This window comes from Megascapheus bottae, chromosome 18 (assembly GCF_031878675.1).
Source record: "Megascapheus bottae isolate mThoBot1 chromosome 18, mThoBot2.hap1, whole genome shotgun sequence".
NCBI lineage: Eukaryota > Metazoa > Chordata > Mammalia > Rodentia > Geomyidae > Megascapheus > Megascapheus bottae.
The window spans coordinates 22,626,880-22,645,304 of record NC_143526.1 but is presented as its reverse complement, the minus strand read 5'-3'; the positions used below and the strand labels follow the sequence as shown (position 1 = coordinate 22,645,304).

Below are 18,425 nucleotides of genomic sequence, written 5' to 3'. Positions count from 1 at the left end.
GTGGGAATTCTGAAAGACTAGTTCCAAAACCAGCATCATCAGTTTTATTTCCAAATGAAAGGATGGCAGGTTTGGGAGTTAATATATAAGTTTTAAGCAGTATTACATGGTAGCTGCTTGGTAAGCAAAAAGAAGCCAATATCACCGGGCTGGGCTGTGTGAAGACATACAGCTGCAGATATAAATACTACAGGGAAAAGTAGGATCTTTTTTTTTTATAGCTTCATTTATTAGCTCTTCCTTGAAGCTTGTTCTTGCCAGGAGCTCTGGTGGAAAACAAAGACATTGTTTAAAAACTGATTTTTATGAAAAGAAAAAAAATCTTAGAATGTCATCCTTTTACTCCAGAGAACATTTCTTTCTTGCATGTAAAAATTACAATTACTAAAATTTTATGGATTTTCAAGTACAGAAAACCAGAAAAGAAAAATAAAATCCACTTCAATTTCTAACACCATATGTAACTTACTTTTATGTTGGGTACATGTTCTGTTAGTCCTCTTCCTGTATAGAAAAAAAAATGAAATGCATGCTTGTGTTTGTAAGCTGGGTATGTACCTACCTGTATGTATATGTATGGATATAAAATTATACTCCTCATCTCTCCATCACTAAGGCAATAGCTGGGGGTGGGGGGACCAATTTTGAAACAGTAGAGGGTTTTCATGGTTCATAGTTTTACATGCTTGATGCTATGGTCCTATGGCCTCATGTATATGAATCTGTGATGGGGCAGAGTTGCTTACTTCACAACATCCACAAAGCAGAGAACTTATTTGTACAATAAAGCTCCTCCCTCACCCCGTCAAGCTAGGAATGGAACCATTTAAACCCTCTATGAGGTCAAAGGTCTCATGATCTCATTACCCATTACCTCCTCAAAGTACTACTTCTATACACTGCTGCACTGGGAGGGAACATGTCTGAAGACATGATGAACTTTTGGGTGGCATTTCAGTTCTAAATCATAATAATTGCACAATAATTTATATCATACTTGTGCTTTTGAGCGGGGAGAGGATGAGTCTGTCCAGGAGCTTGAACTAGGGACCTGAGTACTATCCTTGAGCATGTTTTACTCAAGGCTAATAATCTACCACTTGAGCTATAGTCCTGCTTCTGGCTTTTTTGGTGCTTAATTGGAGATAAGAATCTCATGGACTTTCCTGCAGAAATCTCCATCCCCAGATCTCAGTCTCCTGACAGGCTAGGATTACAGGCATGAGCAATCAGCACCCAACTAATTTTTAGCATCTTAGCAGTGTATTGCATTTGCTTAACAAATGCCTCCAAGAGTTTTTAGCAACTCTTCTGAATTTTCTATTATTAAGCAAATAAATATCCCTTTATTACAATATTGTTAATAAGGACAAGAGTATTTAACTGGATAGTAAACTTAACCAATTGCTTAGCTATGTTTATAAAATGCTTATATTTTTCTACCATAAGCAGCACAACAGTATCTCTGTGCCTAGATTTGCATGCATTTACTTAGGGTTAAGTTCTACTGATGGAATTACTAAGACAAAGAATACCTGTCAAGGCTGTAGAAATACATTGGGGAAATACTTTTTTTCATGAAAGCATTTAAGAATGCCCTTACTTGTAACCCTCACTGGCATTACCTATTATCTTTTTCATAGTCCTTTTCACCTCACATGGTCTTTGAAAAAGTTCCTAATGGCTTGTTGAAAGTGGAGGTATTTTTAGCTAGTAGGGAAAATTATCATTAATGATACACTATATCAGTGTCAAATTAGAATCTTACTTGAAGGAATGCCATCAATTTAAAAGTCCTGGATGGCTTGGTGATACGTTCTTGATCTGTAATTAAAAATACAAGGAAAATCAGGCGTAATGGCTCACGCCTGTAATCCTAGCATCTCAGGAGGCTGAGATCTCAGGATCGTGGTTCAAAGCCAGTCTCCGGGCACTTAAGTCAAGGAGACTCTTACCTCCAATTAACCACTAGAAGACCAGAAGTGGTGCTGTGGCTCCAAGGATAGGGTGGTAGCCTTGAGCTGAAGAGCTCAGGCACAGCCCCCAGGCCCAAAGTTCAAGCGCCACGACTGACCAAAAAAAAAAAAAAAAAAAAGAAATCTTAGGTATAGATTGAAGAACAAGAGAGGGATTCAATTCTTTTACTTTTGGCCATGAAAAAATCCCTCTTTCTGTCATGAAAAATAATCTTGGTTGTGTTCATAATGGCAGCATGTAAGTCATGGATTTGTTTGGAGAAGAGACTGATTATTGTGGATTTATTTTTACTAATGTTAAAGATAAAATATAAAAGTTACACATCCTAAAATTCATAATTTCAACATGAAGCATTTTATTTGATTAGGAGGTATATGTTGTTAAGCAAGTGCATAAAAAATGATTACAGGGCTGAGTTTGGCCTTGTGGTAGAGTGCTTGCCTATCATGCATGAAGACTTGGGTTTGATTACTTGGTACCACATATACAGAAAAAGCCAAAAGTGGTGCTGTAGCTCAAGTGGTAGAGCTCTAGCCTTGGGAAAGCCCAAGGACAGTGCTCAGGTCCTGAGTTCAAGGCCCAAGGCTGGCAAAAAAAATAGCTCATTAGTTCACAGATACAAGTAGACAACAGAGAGGAGTACCTTGGTTGGCATGGGGATGCCTCCAAGTTAAGTAAAATTTATATTTGTTGTTGTGATACAAATTTGTTTAAAGAGATTTGAAACCCAGGGGAAGATGTATGGCAGTACTAACATTTTTACTTTTCGGTGAGACTTGAAAATAGACTTATCAAGTTATCTGAATTCATTTCTAGGTTTCATTTTTTTCTACACCTTTATTTCTATCTTTGCTACAACAGAACAAGCATATGTTAAATAATGCATGTTATATCCCTTCAAATTATAACTATCTTTACTGCATTTCAGCTCAATTTGGATCTTGTAGGAAAAATGTCCAGTATCAATAGGTCCATAGTAACTGTTTACTGGAGTTGTTGTGAAAAAAAAATCATTACAAACTAGTAGTTAAAAAAATACAGTCTGGGAGTTTGGCCTAGTGATATAGTGCTTGCCTAGCATGCACAAAGACACAGGTTCGATTCCTCAGTACAACATACATAGAAAAAAGCCAGAAGTGGTGCTATGGTTCAAGTGGTAGAGCTATAGCCTTGAGAAAGCCCAAGGATAATACTCACACCAAGTTCTAGCCCCAGGACTGTCGAAAAACACGTCATTTGAAACATGATGTAAAAATCAATGTTAAAAAATTCTTTAATAAAAAATCATAAAAAATATTATTCTAAAATTTTGTAGCTCAGAAGGTGTGAAATGGCATCTTTTGGTCTGATTTTAATGTAGATGAGAACTGCAGATTTAGCACTTTTCTTAGTTTATAATGCTATACTTTTGTGTATTCACCTTGTATTCTGCAATATTGCTATAATTTTGCTTATTTGTTCCAGCAGTGTTGCTTCTTTTGGATTTTGTGCATTCACTTTCATATCATCTGTGAGCAGTTTTTTATTATTATTTTTTTACTTCCTTCCTGACTTATATACCTTTGATTTCCTTTCTTTATTTCATTATCTGGGACTTTTAGTAAAATATTAATAAGAAATAATGAGGGGAAATATTCTTGTCTTGATGAAGCATTCCTTTTTATTCCCAATTTGCTAATTTTACCAATTTTATTCTTAACTTCCTAAATTAAAATATATGAACATTGAATTTTTTTTTAAAATGCAGAAATTATTCTCAGTTCTCAAGGTCAAGACTTTGAATCAAACTTGAAATCAAGTTTGCTGATAGGATCACGTTTCCTAAGGGCTCTTGCAAAGAATCCACTCCTGGCTTCCTCCACATTCTGATGGCTGCAGCACTCCAGGACCAGTAACCACATCACTCCAGTCTGTTCTCATGATTACATTGTCTTTTCTTCTGCTGCCCCTATGCAGTCACTGTCTGTCTTACTTTTCTAAAAGGACATGGGATTGTATTTGAAGTCCATATGCATGATCAAGAAGAATCTCCTTTCTTCTTTTACTCAACACTTGAGCCACAGCACCACTTCTGGACTTTTCTTTTTATATAGTACTGAGGAATCAAACCCACAGCTTCATGCATGCTGGGCAAGCACTCTACCACTAACCCCCCATTCTCAGCCTTAAAACCTTGAACTTAATTCCAGCCACAAATTTTTCTTTCATTCACACAAATTATTATGTAAACATTTTTGCAACAGCTTACAGTATCCAATGACATTTGATGTATTTGATTTTACATGCAACCCTCTGTCCTCTCTGTACCAGGAAACAAACTATATGTCCAGCAACCAAAACTTCCTTGCCAAACTTTTGACTGAAGGTAGCCTGGGACTTTGTTAGCGGCAGTGTTGACTCTACAGTCAATTCAGAACATCGGACACAGTGTTAGATAAGTCTGTATAATTGCCTCATAGGTTTAGCAAAGGATGTTCTGTTCAGTAATTTATAGGCCTACCAAAATAGCAAGAGTAAAGATACAGGACAAAATAAGGCCAGAAAACCAAATGGCCACACTTTCTCTGTTCATGCAAGGTGAAAAGATGGGATACTGTATTCATCGGTTTGGTTTTGCTCCCTTTGTCTCGCTTGTTCTCCTTCTGTCCAGTTTCTCATCACTTTCTTTAGATGGAGTCTTATGTCATTTATTTAATGGTGAAACATGACTACTTAGAAATCCCATCCTCCTCTGTTCCTTCCCTGCTAAGCTCTTGGCAGCACAGGATTTTTCTTCTGCAGCAAGGTACCTTAGCTTTGCTAATTTGTTCAGCAGCCTAAGAATCTAGAAACAATGAGACTATTTACAACCCCCCTGGCCTCCTTCCAGTAACCTCTGAAGGTGTTTACAATGGAAAAGGTCTGGGTTATCAACCTGGGATGTTGTAATTCTTCATTACTGTCCAGCGGTAGAGGCTGGATGGATCCTTGGCATCTGCGTGGTGAGGTAGTGCCCTTGGAGAGGTGGAAAAGAACCTTGAACATGAGGCTGTATGGTAAAAGCTAAAAGTGATAGAACTTCTAGTGTGATCCAGTTAGGGAGCATGTTTTAAGCTGCGGAAGTGGATCTGAAATCATGGGAGAAAAGGATGTAGTTATTGATGGGCTAATTTTCCACTCTAGGTAGTTAACATGAAATAAGATTTAGCCTCTTCATCTTTCTCTGCACTCAGGAGGACTGTAAGATATACCTTCATTGTGCCCATTTGAAAACCAGTTGACTCAGGAGTTTCTAACCTTGTCATCCTTGTACTATCTATGTGAAATAAACCAGTCCCTGCCCCTAAAGTCAAGCTCTAGGAAGTACTTCAGAGACAGCACAGAAAACATCTTTCTGACCTTGCCTAAAATCTAGAAATTTGAAATACTTCAAGATAATTTTTTTCCAAAATGCCTTCTTACCTTATCCTGTGCCCCAGAGATCTGAAAGAAAGAAATGAATTGGTTCGCTGCCTTTTGGAGAGATCGGTGGTTAGAGATAAGGGTGAAAATTCATCCTCTTTCAAATTCAACATCCTTTCATCAACTTCTCCACAATCTAGATCCCTTCATACACTGTTTGTTTTGATGAACCTAGTACCCAAAGTGTTATGAACATTAATACTAAATAGTAGCGAGTTCTAGGAAGCATTGTGTCTTGAGTATTTATGATGATACTAAGGAAATCAGAATTAAGGCAATGAGAAGTGGAAAATGGATAGCAGCTTTCTTTTTAAGTTTTACTCTATGAGTAAAACTTTCTATTCCTTTTATCTTTTATTTTTTTAAATGATCTTTGAGTAGTTGTTCAAAGGGGTTTCAATTCAACAAATCAGTTTGTAAGTGCAATGAATTTGTTAGGTTTTTTTTTATTTGTTTTTGCTATCTATCCTGAGGCTTAAACCCAGAATTTAGGTACTATCTTTTAGCTTTTTCGTTTAGGATGATGCTGTACTATGCAAGCCACAAACCTGCTTTCAGATTTTCTCTTGTTAATTGAAGTCTCATGGATTTTCCTGCCTAGGATGGCTTCAATCTGAACTGCTCAGATCTCAACCCACTGAACTATAATTACAGGTTAAAGCTACCAGAAGACAGCTAGAACAAATATATCTTGATCAATGTCACCCCTTCCAGCATTCTCCCCCATCTTTCCCAATCCCAGCTACTTCTTTTAAAATGCAACCAAAGAGAAAATATTCCAACTTATGGTTGGCAGGAAAAGGTAATAGAATGGGTGATGGTCTGCAGAAGAAAGACCCACTGATGTTTCCTCGTGCATCATGGAAAATCTGAGAACACTGTATTTTTTCCCTCATTTATTTATTTGTGTGTTTTGATGCTGGGGATCAAGCCCAAGGCTTTGCACATGTTAAGCTTGCCCTCTTATCACTAAGCTACACTCCAGGCTTTCAGCATATTGTTTGTAATCTGGCTTTACGCTGACAGTAGCTTTATGTCATCAGTTAAGGTGGGGGCCTGATGTCCATTTCTCTCTACTAATCTGTTTCACAGAACAGAAGGTCTGAATGATGGTCCTCAAATTTAGATACAAAGAGAGGTTGAATTGGGGTTTGATGAATGGAAGACAAAAAGAAATATAACATGTCCTATTCCACATACTAATCTTTTGTAAACACATAAAAATGGGGTTGATTTTTGATGGGCACTTGGCTTTCGTTTCATACAGTAATGAGATTTTCTTTGGTCATTTTTTTAGGTCTTGAATATCACCATGGCCAAGCCTTATGAATTTAACTGGCAGAAGGAAGTTCCTTCCTTTTTGCAAGAAGGAGCAGTTTTTGACAGATATGAAGAGGTAAAGTGGTGTAGTTACTTCTTCCTCTCAAAACATTCTAATAATTATCTAATTTTAATCATAGTGCTGAGTAAATATTCTTTGACACAAATAGCCATACCTTTGAGCTTTCTGAGTTGGAACAGTTAAGGGAGGTTAAGTTATGAGGTATAATAATAATGATGTTATAATTTGTTGCATGGTGGCTGTGGCCAGATATAACTATGACAATGGTAGTGTGATTTATGCATGCACATGCTGTGCCAAATTACTTTCTAAGCACTGTGTGTGTGTGTGTGTGTGTGTGTGTGTGTGTGTGTTATTTGTTTAATTTTTCCCAACAACCTCCTTATAAGGCTGTTGCTACTGTTATTATGGTTTTTCCAGATGGGTTTCATGTAGTAACAGTTTTAGCTTCAGGAAGTAGTCTTGGCAGGCTTTCCACAGAAAACTTTCCATTTGTTATAAATGTAATGGTGCTTAGAATCAGCTTTAGCTGATTTCCTTTGTACAAGTCCAGTTTGACCCAGGTATTACCTGTCTCTTCTTCTATTCTTTATGGTTTATACAAGGTGATAACATAACAGCTCCTCTTCTATCAAACAGAGACTTTGGGGTGCCAGTATCCTCAGAAAGACTAGACAGAGTACACCAAGATTCCTTCACCCTATACGTGCATTTTATTTGTAGATGAATTTGAGATGACTTATTAGGGAAGAGTGCATGGTACAGTGGGTGTTGACCTCTATGGTATAGTAAAAGGTTAAAGGTAAAAGGTGCTTAGGCCCCCTCTCTTGGGGTTTAGACTTTTCATAAGGGCTGCTATGGTCCCATGTGACTTAGTGGCTATTAACTTGCTTCCTCCAATATTTACCATAGAGCTTCCAGGATTTTTTATGATAGATGCTTCTTAACTGAACAGGATTGCAAAGGCACACAAGAAAATAAGATGTGGTCAAATATGCCAATAACATCTATTTATATTTCTGAAATTAGACTATAACAGTTCATTACACTCTGGTCTAAGGAAAACACATATCCCACCACCTGCAGTCAAATGGGTCATTTTTAATTTTAACAGCTTTTTCTATATCTTTTAAATTTTTTTCTATTTTCTCCCTTTTCTCCCCCATAGTTGAGGTCATACAATAATATTTCAGGAATATAAGTCAAATATTGTTTCTCCTCTATAAAAATAAAGGCTCCCATGAATCCCTACTGAAAAATAAAGAGTGTTCATTAGAATAAAATATAAAAGTCTTTCACAAGTTTATTCTTCCTTAATTACACCAGGTCCTTCACCCATCTTCTATGCAGGAAATCATATAGTTGTAGCAAAGCACTTACAATTTGTTTATAAGCTCTTGCAATCCATGTAATATGCCCTCCAATCTTTCTCCCTATATTTGTTTAACTAATACATTTCTACATATCCTTCCGAACCCAGATGAAAAATCTTTTAAGATAGCTTCCTTGACCAGTGGTGCAAGTAATAATTGGTTTGTCCTACCACCAAAATATCTCTGTATATATTCTACTGCATTCATATTTTACTTAATGTTTCTGCCTCTCCTGCAATCTCCAGAATTTCTTTAAGTCAAGGGCTATATTTTATTTATGTTTCTTTCTATAGGAATCACTTGAATGCCTATAACTCCCAAACTCATTCTAGTTGTCTAGAATTAAAAAGGATTTTACATATAATCATGGGTTTTGTTTGATATACATTCAGGTTTTTGTTATTTGGGTTTCTCTGTCTCTATTTTCCTCCTCCAAACCCCCATTTCTCTCTCTGTTGAGCATTATAATCTAGAATCTTATGTTTACAAATTAAGCATGAAATCACTGAATTATGCCCCATCTGCCCATTTCCTGATAACTACAATGGTGAGAAGACTTGATTATCTGTATTTTATTAAGATGTACCATTTTTTTTCTTTTTAAAAGTATTTGTATAATTCAACATGTCAGTTTATAAGGAGTTCAGCACTTCTTGGGCAGTGTCATCCCTTCTAGCATTCTCCCCCATCTCTCTCAACAACACCCATCTCCTCAATTTTTCTTGCTCTACTTTTACATATTCACATTGAATATTAGGACTTAATTCACCTACGCTTTCTCCAATTTTCTGCCCCCCTTCCACTGATTCCCTCATATATGATAAAATTGTAAGACTTGGTAATGCTTGAGATCCATATGGGGATCTGAGGTTCAGCAGATTTAAACAGGAATCTGTAAAAAATTTTTTGCTTTTAAGTAAGTTATTCCTATAAAAGTTGGAGGCATGGCTTAAGTGATTACATGCCTGTTTAGCAAGTGCAAGGTCTGGAGTTCAAACTTCAGTGTTAGGAAAAACAAAACAAGCAACACAACTTTGTCTCTGTCAGCCATTTTTGCATACTTCATAGCTATTAGACTATCTACATGCACTTCAAAAAGCTTATCATGGAAGGTCCAGGGATAATGTAGAAGCATGTTCAAGTCTTTCTCCCAGATTAGCTGCTCTTCACTGTGTTCCATGGTCACCAGGATGATAGTAGAGTGAAAGGGTATGTTTCTCTCCATTATGAGATCTCCAAAGGCAAGTAAACAGGAAGGAAAGTACACAGTTTTCTGTGACATATAAAACTTCAGATGTAAAACAAGTATACACATAAATATATATTCACACATATCTATATATACACATACACACATATATTTGTAAGGTATGATCATGTAATGAGCTAGTAGGGGGTTTGGCAAGGAAACATGGATAATAAGCTTTGAATTCCTATGGCGATTTGGAAGATCTCCCTAGAGAGTCTTCAGACCTATTTCAAGGGTAATCAGCTGGGTGTTCATGGCCTACCTAAGAGGACAAAGGGAAAGGGGAGTTGTGACCTCACTATTGCTGCTGTTGCCCTAAGTGCCCTTCTACCATAGTTTGGGGATCGTGTGTCCTGAACGCCAACGTTACGATTGCATGTGAGACATTTCTCCTTAGTCTGTGAGACTGACTCCCAAAGATGGATAGTTTTTCTTAGACAATCTTCCTGACTCTAACAAGGGAAAAGAAGATCATTCTGAGGTCATTTGGAGGGCATTCGATCACTGCCTAAGTGTTTCTTCCACTGTCATGAAAGCAAGCACACTCAAGAGGGGAAAAAAAAAAACACCTTTTCTTTTGTATATAGAGTGAAATATGTTTTGATGAACTGGAGGTTTCTCTTAGTTTGAATCACTTGAACTTCTTATGGTTTTCTTTGGTAATGAATCACTACAACAATTTAGAAAATACTGGTCACTTGTGCTTCCTCTGCCAATTCCTTGTGAAAACATGGTAAAGACAGAAGAATAGGAACTTTGGAACACATGAAATATAATCCAGCTAAGCTGTATCTTTCTGAATTGCTATTACACTAGAATTTAATGCAAAAAAGTTTTAACTTTATAAAAGCAGACACATTTCTTCTTAACAACATACCAACCCAGAAAGCCAATTAATACTTCAAACTCGGTGACAGACAGATTTTCATATTTCATTTTCAATTCTATAAGCTGAGATTTTGCTGAACAGCTATTAAAATATTTACTTGTAAAAATGTAAGCAGAACTGTTTTGTTGCTACAATTTGTATATAAATAAATAACCCTGAGAGATGACAGCAGGCAGACATGTACATAGCCAAGGGCTGATCCAATGAAATACTCCCAACCCTGCAAAATGATTAATGTTATTCTGGTGACCTAAAGTTATGTCCCAAGTATTAATATAATGAAAGCTCACCTTTGTAATCCTGCCTACTCACAAGGCTGCAATCTGAGGATCAGCCTGGGTAGATTACTCCTCATGACACTTCTCTCCAGTTAACTAGAAAAAAGTCAGAACTGGAGGTGTAGCTCATATGGCAGAGTGTAAGCCATGAGTGAAAAAAAGGGAGAGCCTGAGACCCTGAATGTAAGTACTGGCACAAGACAAAGAAAGGGAAGAAAAGTAGAAGGAAAAGAAGGGGAAAGGGAAGGAAGGAGGAGGAGGAAAGAGGGGAGGGAAATGTGAGATGGGAGGGGGAGGGGGAAGTGGGGACAGGGCACAGAAGGGAAGAATTTTGAGCAGTGGTGGAGGACTCAGATCAAGGGTGAAAAAGTGTAGTAGTTACTGCCTTTAAAACATAGGTTTTGTGTCAATATAAATTTTGAACTTATGCATAATTTTGCTATTTCTGTATTCATAGGACTTCTTTTACAATAGCCCAAGTTTCAGAGCTTGGGTATAGCACAGCTTGTGTTTTGCATCAGATTCTATTGCCATACCATATCCAGTTCTGCCTTTCCTAACTCCACTTGACATGAGTTTGTGCAAACTGTATTTCTTTCCCACTAAGTGATGCTTAATGTTAAATCTCTACAAGAAGAAATTCTGTGTTGTAGGTGAGAGAAACTGTACTGCAATTCAAATATCAAGGTAGGCATCTCTTGACTTGCCTTTAGGAACTAACAACATCCTATGACTGATGACACTGTCTTCTGGCAATTCTCCTTTTTCTTCCCTCATACTCCTGGGGGATCTCACTTCCTTGGAGAAGCCTCCCAGCCTCCAGTGCCATTGTACCCCTTACTTCCCAACCCTGATACCCGCTCCAAGCTGTTTGTTTTCCTTAGGAAATTTACTATGTCGACATCAGATCTCTTAGCAGAAGAATTGTGTGAAATAGACTTATCAAAGATGTGGTAGAAGTGAGGAGAATTACAACGGTTTCCTGGACACCAGATAGCACTAAGGACTCAATGATCTCATGGAGTAGATGTTATTAGCCAGTCGTATATCTAAAGATGGCACTCATTATCTTCTTTCATACTACTTTTCCTCCAATATGCATATTCTTGTATCTTTTCTAGTTTAATTTCTGCCCAGAGTCATTTTCCAGTATTTGTTTCTTCTTTCTCTGATCCAAATGTGTTTTCCAAGTATTGTTTTAAACTATAACATTCCCCAGTTCAAGCCAAGGGAGAAAATTCTGATCTCTTCCTCACAGCCTCTCCTCAGCCCTTCCTTTCTTCCTGCCTAGGCTTGTAGGTTAACCTGCAGTTAAAACAAAAAAATAACATTTTAAAGGATATTTATCCCTAAGAAGGTAGCTCCTGCCTCTAGGGAAGATTTTTCTGCAGAGCTTTCTACTGTACTGAGTATAGTCTGCTGTGGGCTGCCTGTGACAGCAGCCACCAGCAATACATGAATGTATGGCTAGTAGAATGAGGAACTGGGTCTCATTTTATTTCAGTCAAGTTAAACTGACATAACTGCCTTCCTTTATAGTTAGAGACTATTATTTGATGATAGAACAGTCATCCCAAACTACAACTAGATTTACACAGACCTGATTTGCCTAGAAGTCTTACCATACAGTCTCAGCTGTCCTTAAACTTTCAACGTCCTGCCCCAGTCTGTCTGCCTCCCTCCCTCCCTCCCTCCCTCCCTCCCTCCCTCCCTCCTTCCCTCCCTCCCTCCCTCCCTTCCTTCCTTCCTTCCTTCCTTCCTTCCTTCCTTCCTTCCTTCCTTCCTTCCTTCCTTCCTTCCTTCCTTCCTTTCCCAATCCTGGGCTTGAGCTCAGGGCCTGAGCACTGTCCTTGGACTTTCTCAAGGCTGGAGCCTACCACTTGAGCTTCAGCACCACTCCCAGGTTTTTTCTATGTATGTGGTACCGAGGAATCGGACCCAGGTCTTCTATTGTTGCACTACTCAAAATAGCCATGCTATGGAATCAATCTAACAACTAAATGAATGAAAATAGGGTACATGTACATGATGGATTATTATTCAGACACAAAGAAAAAGAAAACCATGCCATTTGTAGGAAAATGGGTGAAACTGGAGATCAAGCAAGCAAGGTCACACTGAGCAAGATAAGCCAAGTTCAGAAAGACAAATATGTTTTCACTCATATTCGGAATTTAGACCGATAATGATGATGATATGCCATGACTGTAATATAAGTTGTGAGGTGAACTACTATAAAGGAACCCAGAGTAAAGAAATGATGGGGCTTAATATGATCAAAATATATTTTATGTACAGATATAGGTTACATTATGCTGCTTTTGTATATGAAATCCACTAAAATCTTTTAAGAATAGGGGTCTAAGGAAATGGCACAACGAAACTCCCTTTATACAAGTAACTTGCATCAATTAAAAAAAATAACTTTACATATAAAGTAAGGGTTCAGACAGATGTTAGAAAGTAGAAGGGTCGGGGGAAAAAGTGCAAGAAAAACCAGAAAGTTTGTGCTCTTGATGGTGTGTAAAACAGAGCTTATGCCTATGCTTTACAATGCAAAAGGAGCCAATTACAAAACCAAAAATAATAAAGGGTCAACTTGGAGTCAGAAGAAAGAAAGCTGAACGGAGTGAAAGTGTATACTTTTATCCCAAGGAGTCTGTGACTGTGTCTGCTGCTGGATAATTACTTTGGTACCAGGCTGTCTTGAGGAGGCCAGGGGATGAAGTACAGAAGTACAGAGATGAGCATTGTTCACATCATAATTCGTTTCCTGCCCCAAGGCTCCAGCATTACATCCCAGGAGCTATAGGAAGCCTTTGATGGATTCTGAGCAGGGAAGTGGGACAGTACAGGAGAGATTGCAAAGTGGCTGTAACTGGATCCATTGTCTTAATAGTGGAAAGGGTAGCAGCAGTTGGGGTGGGGTTGAAAGACTCCACAGAGAGTTAAACTGTTCGCACCTGTGGAGAAATGGAGGCAAGATTTGAATATGGGAGAATATGTGAGAAGACATAGGAGGTGAGAGAGCACAGGATTACAAAATTGAGATGTTGTTTCCCATACAGAAAGCAGGGTAGCTCTCTGATGCAAGGCAAAGAAACAGTGGAAGCAGAGGACTTGAAGATTGCACACGTGCTGTTTGTATCTCCCACCTTGGGGAAAAGCTCAACGCATTAATGCTATTTGTTGCTATCATTTCTGTAGTGTTTATGAAGCCTTAACTAGGTGTTGGTGGCTCAAACCTGTAATCCTTGCTACTTCAGGGCCTCAGATCTGAGGACTGAGATTCAATGCCAGCCTGGACAGAAAAGTCTGTGAGATTCTTGTCTGCAACCAGCAAAAAGACTGAAAGGGATTACTGGCTCAGGTTAGAGTACCAGCCTTGCGCATAAAGCCCAATTAAATAAGAACCGGAAGACCTGAGTTTATATTCCCTAATACTGGCTGGTGCACACAGAAACACACACACACACACACACACACACACACACACACACACACACACACAGAAATCAAATTAAGACTAGTAAAACAAAGTAAGTTGAACAGAAAGGGGGTTAAATCGCTTGGTGAACTATAGGGAGTGGAAACATCCAGGTCATGTCCTCAGGAGGCCTGTGAAGTCAGTTGGTATAAGATAGAACAGACATGTCCATTTCTCTTCTTCTATACTTTGCTTCAGCTACTCACAGCCAGCTGCCTGTATTGATCATTGTGAATAATCTGAGACTGATGTTACAAATACTCACATGGCCCTTGGCAGGTCAAAGCTTCCTCTCTCTTGATGGAGCACATGGCCCAATTTTCCTTTCTCAGTCTTTGACTCCCAGGGCAACTGTCGATATCCTGGTGGGATGAAGGAATGGGATCCTCATTGGGCTATGCTATTTCCGAAAAGATGTTTTATGCCATTTTTTTTTCTTTTTTATTGTAATGTACAGAAGGGCTACAGTTATATTCACCAGATAGTAGGGGCATTACTTCTCACACATTGATACCCCTTCTCATGTTTTTGTCCCCATTTCCCTCCCCCAACCCCTGACCAATTATCCTGTTTCCCTCCCTTCCCTTTCCTATTTCAAATAAACATATATACAATATGCCAGGTAACAAAGTCAGATACTGTACCAATATGAGATTAACCAAAGGGCAACAGAGAAGAGAAATAACATAGTATATTAAGAACAACAATCACATAAGATAAAGCTCTTGTTTCCATATCCTGGAGATCCTTTCATTTAGCCTCATCCTACATGGCCTTATGTATCTAGGTTTTGTGCTATTATAATCTTCTGCTAGGAGAGGTGTGTACTAATTATTACAGATGAAAGAAACCATTGAATCTATGTTCCTTTGGGTCTGGCTTACTTCACTTAATATGATTTTTTTCTAAGTCTTTCCATTTCCTTACAAATGGGGCAATGTCATTCTTTCTGATAGCAGCATAGAATTCCATTGTGTATAGGTAACACATCTTTTTGATCCAATCATCAACTGAGGGGCATCTGGGTTGGTTCCATATCTTCACTATGGTAAATAATTTTATGCCATTATTTTGTGTCAGACTTTTCTATCCCACCTGTCTCCCTGCCATGGAAATATGAGGTAAACTTGATTATGTAAAGGCAGAGACTGGACCACCGCCAGTCCTCCAAAGCTCAACCTCTATCTACTCTACCTCCACATTGGAATCAATTGGGGAGAATATCCCATTTTTTGCCCTCTCCCTCTTGAGATACCTGAAAATTTCCCTCAGGCTTGAGACTCATATATTCAGATTAAAAAAAAATCTGTGTAGGAGAATTCAATATTCAGCTAAGGTTGAGCACTACTGAGGTAAATGATACATCTTTTGGCACATTGCTCATACCATATTTATCAGAGGCTGATCAGTGAGTAAGTTCTTGATCACACTTAGGTAGAAGATGATATAAAAGATTTATCAGCTTCAAGGCAGGCGAGGTGGCTCATGCCTATAACCCTAGCTGCTCAGGAGGCTAAGATCTGAGGATCATAGTTCAAAGCCAGCCCGGGCACTAAAGTCCGAGAGACTCTTATCTCCAATTAACCACCAGGAAACTGGAAGTGGTCCTGTGGCTCAAGTGGTAGGGTGGTAGCCTTGAGCTGAAGAGCTCTAGTATAGTGCCCAGGCTCACAGTTCAAGCCCCGTGACTGAAAAAAAAATAAATAAATAAAAAAGATTTACCAGCTTGGAGCAAGAGCTTGTGTGTGGTTTATGTAGGAAGATTTTAGAGAAAAACTTTATTGAAGTATTTTCATTATAATTGAGAAATAAAAATGTATGTGCACATATTCATTTTATATATCGAGTGTACATTACTGTGTTTTATTAGGCTAAAGAAGAGGATTTTATATTATAGCAGTTGACCCTTAAGGGTTCAGAAATTTGCTTTGTTTAGTAGAGGCAGCATCACTTACTAGAACAAATGAGAAAAGCATTTTCTTAGGTGTAATTTAGATTAGGTTAGAAAGTACAGAAGTTATTTTCTTAGTCTCGTCAACTGTACTTAGACAGGATAAACTCACTTAACCCATACTGGCTAATGTTCTACAGGAAGAGATGAAGTAACAAACAAGGCAAATGAATTCTCAGTGCTTGAGGACTTTATCATCCCCTGGCAGAAGGTAGGTAGAAAGTCAGTGAGGATAGAAATAAACAAGTGCTTTCCAGTGATATATATTCCAGTGAAAGGATAAAAGGAGTGAGCAGAGAAGCAGACACTGAAGCACAGGAGAGAGACATTCATGGTGTGGGTGTGTGAACATAATCTAAAGTTTGATGTAACACCCAAACCACAAGAAGGAACCTATTAGGGTAAGAACTAAGGGGAAAGCATTCTACATCCTAGAAACTTAAGCACAACTAGGTATCGTGGAGAGCTGGGCCAAAGCTAGAGAGAATCTAATGAAAGGAAGATAATAATTAGGAGACAAATAGGGGGGCAAAAAAGAAGACATAGTAGGCAGCCCCATTTGATGTGCACATCTTTATCTCAGCCCTTTCAAGCCTGAAGCAGGAGGATTGCAAGTTCAAAGCCAACCTGGGTTACCATACATAACAGTGAGAAGATAGAGTTGAGAGGGTCCTGTGGAGTCTCACTGAAGTCTAGTTAGAGAATCCAGGAATGGCCCCAGCACTGGAGGGAGAAAACCAACACAAATAAGTTTATTGTGGCTATTTCCAGCCCCAAATCAGGTGGTTCCATTGCTTTGGACATCTAATGGGGCTGTTGTGTGGCAATGATAGGGCTCATATAGTGTAGCATTAGTTATGCCTGGAAAGTAGAACATGAGAGCAAGGAACAGGACTTCCCAATTCTCCTTATACACACAGCACTGATGACCTAAAGAGCTTCTGCTCAGCCATATCTCTCCAAATTTCCACCGTCTCTCATTAGTACCTCTGAGAACACTAGATCTTTGTGGGTGTTTAGAGAACATTCAATGTCCTAATTGTAACAGAGGACAAAGGATTGAAGAAAAGTAAGCTACCGCCTCAGCACTACAGTGATTTTTTTCTTCCTCGATATATGATATGTCTCAACATTTTTAAGTAGAACCTTCCTTTTTTAAGGCCAGTTTGACTATTCTTGGGAGTGGAGCTCTGGCTCAAGTGGCGGAGTGCCAAAGCCCTGAGTTCAAACCCCCACACTGGCAAACAAAACAAAACAAAATCCTCACTATCCTCTTTCCTCAGCCTTCAAGTGCAGGGATTCCAGGCATGGACCACCATAGTCACTTTAGTTTCCAGAAATCTTGCTTCTCTCTTGTTCTGCTTCTCTCACTGTCTTAGGAGGCTGAGATCCGAGGATCAAGGTTCAAAGCCAGCCCAGGTACAAAAGGACCTGACACTCTTCTCTCCAATTAACCTCTTGAAAATGGGAAGTGGGGCTTGGCTCAAGGGTAGGGTGGTCTCTTGAGCTAAAGAGCTTAGAGACAGTGCCCAGGCCGAGTTCAAGCCCCATGAGTCACACACAAAAAAGAAAAAAATGAAAATGTGAGGGTAGTGAATCTAAAGAGCTTCCTTCCATTTTCCACCTCATGATTATGATTCTACACCCACCTGCCTTCTGTCAATTTCCTTAGCATCATAGCCAATTGATGTCTTCCTCCTGTGGTAAGAAAGTAATGGCCATGCTGTTGGGCATTACATCACTGAAGTAGCAAGAGTTAGCATCAGCCAGGCTTTCACAAAAATCTCTCACGTCAGTTCCTTCCTGTAGACCAGCCTTTGATAATGTTATCTGGGCTCACAAGTTGCTAGAGCTCAGAACTCATTGTCATCTAAGCATGAGCTGTTTAAAGAATAAGTCTGTATGCTTTGGAAATGTTCCAGAAGGTAAGTAGCCTTGAAGACAAAAAGACTGGTTAGAGTGATGGCCCTGACATTTGTAAGTTTTAACCTTGAGCAAGTCCCCTTCACTTGTCTGGACGTTGGTCTCACCTCAATGGGACAAATATACATGCCAAAAATGCCAGTGGGAAAGCATGAGGCACAACCAATGTGTGTGGATACCTCCCAGAGTGAAGGTCCCACCACGGTTGAGAACTTCACTGCTCTGTTGTGTTCCAAATGTTTGGCAAGAATTAATAAGAGGTTTACCCAATAGGTCAGTGAACAACTGTACAGCTTTACAAACTGTAAAGAGCTGTTACTAATCAGCTCATATCATTTACAGTCACACTCCTGATAGTCAGAATGGACATTCTGTAGTGTCTTCCATTTTTGGTTTCGTGCCTTCACTCAAGAGTCAGGGGTTAGTTAATTCGTAGAAACCTGGATGATTGTGGCGTGTGCCTCATGGCTCCCTGATAGGTGTGTGCTCCTTTACTTGGGGGTGACGTTAGAAGA

General features: G+C 38.9%; 1 protein-coding gene across 8 annotated transcripts in view; it reads left to right on the top strand.

Moving 5' to 3' along the window:
- Plcb4 (phospholipase C beta 4) overlaps positions 1-18,425 on the top strand; it is a 353,129-nt gene that overhangs the window by 214,934 nt on the left and 119,770 nt on the right. For all 8 annotated transcript variants that reach the window (XM_090352005.1, XM_090352009.1, XM_090352003.1 and 5 more), the window contains one exon: positions 6,716-6,814. In XM_090352005.1, the coding sequence (XP_090208131.1) occupies positions 6,731-6,814 (84 nt within the window). In that variant the 5' untranslated portion in view covers positions 6,716-6,730. The remainder of the gene's footprint in view (positions 1-6,715; positions 6,815-18,425) is intronic.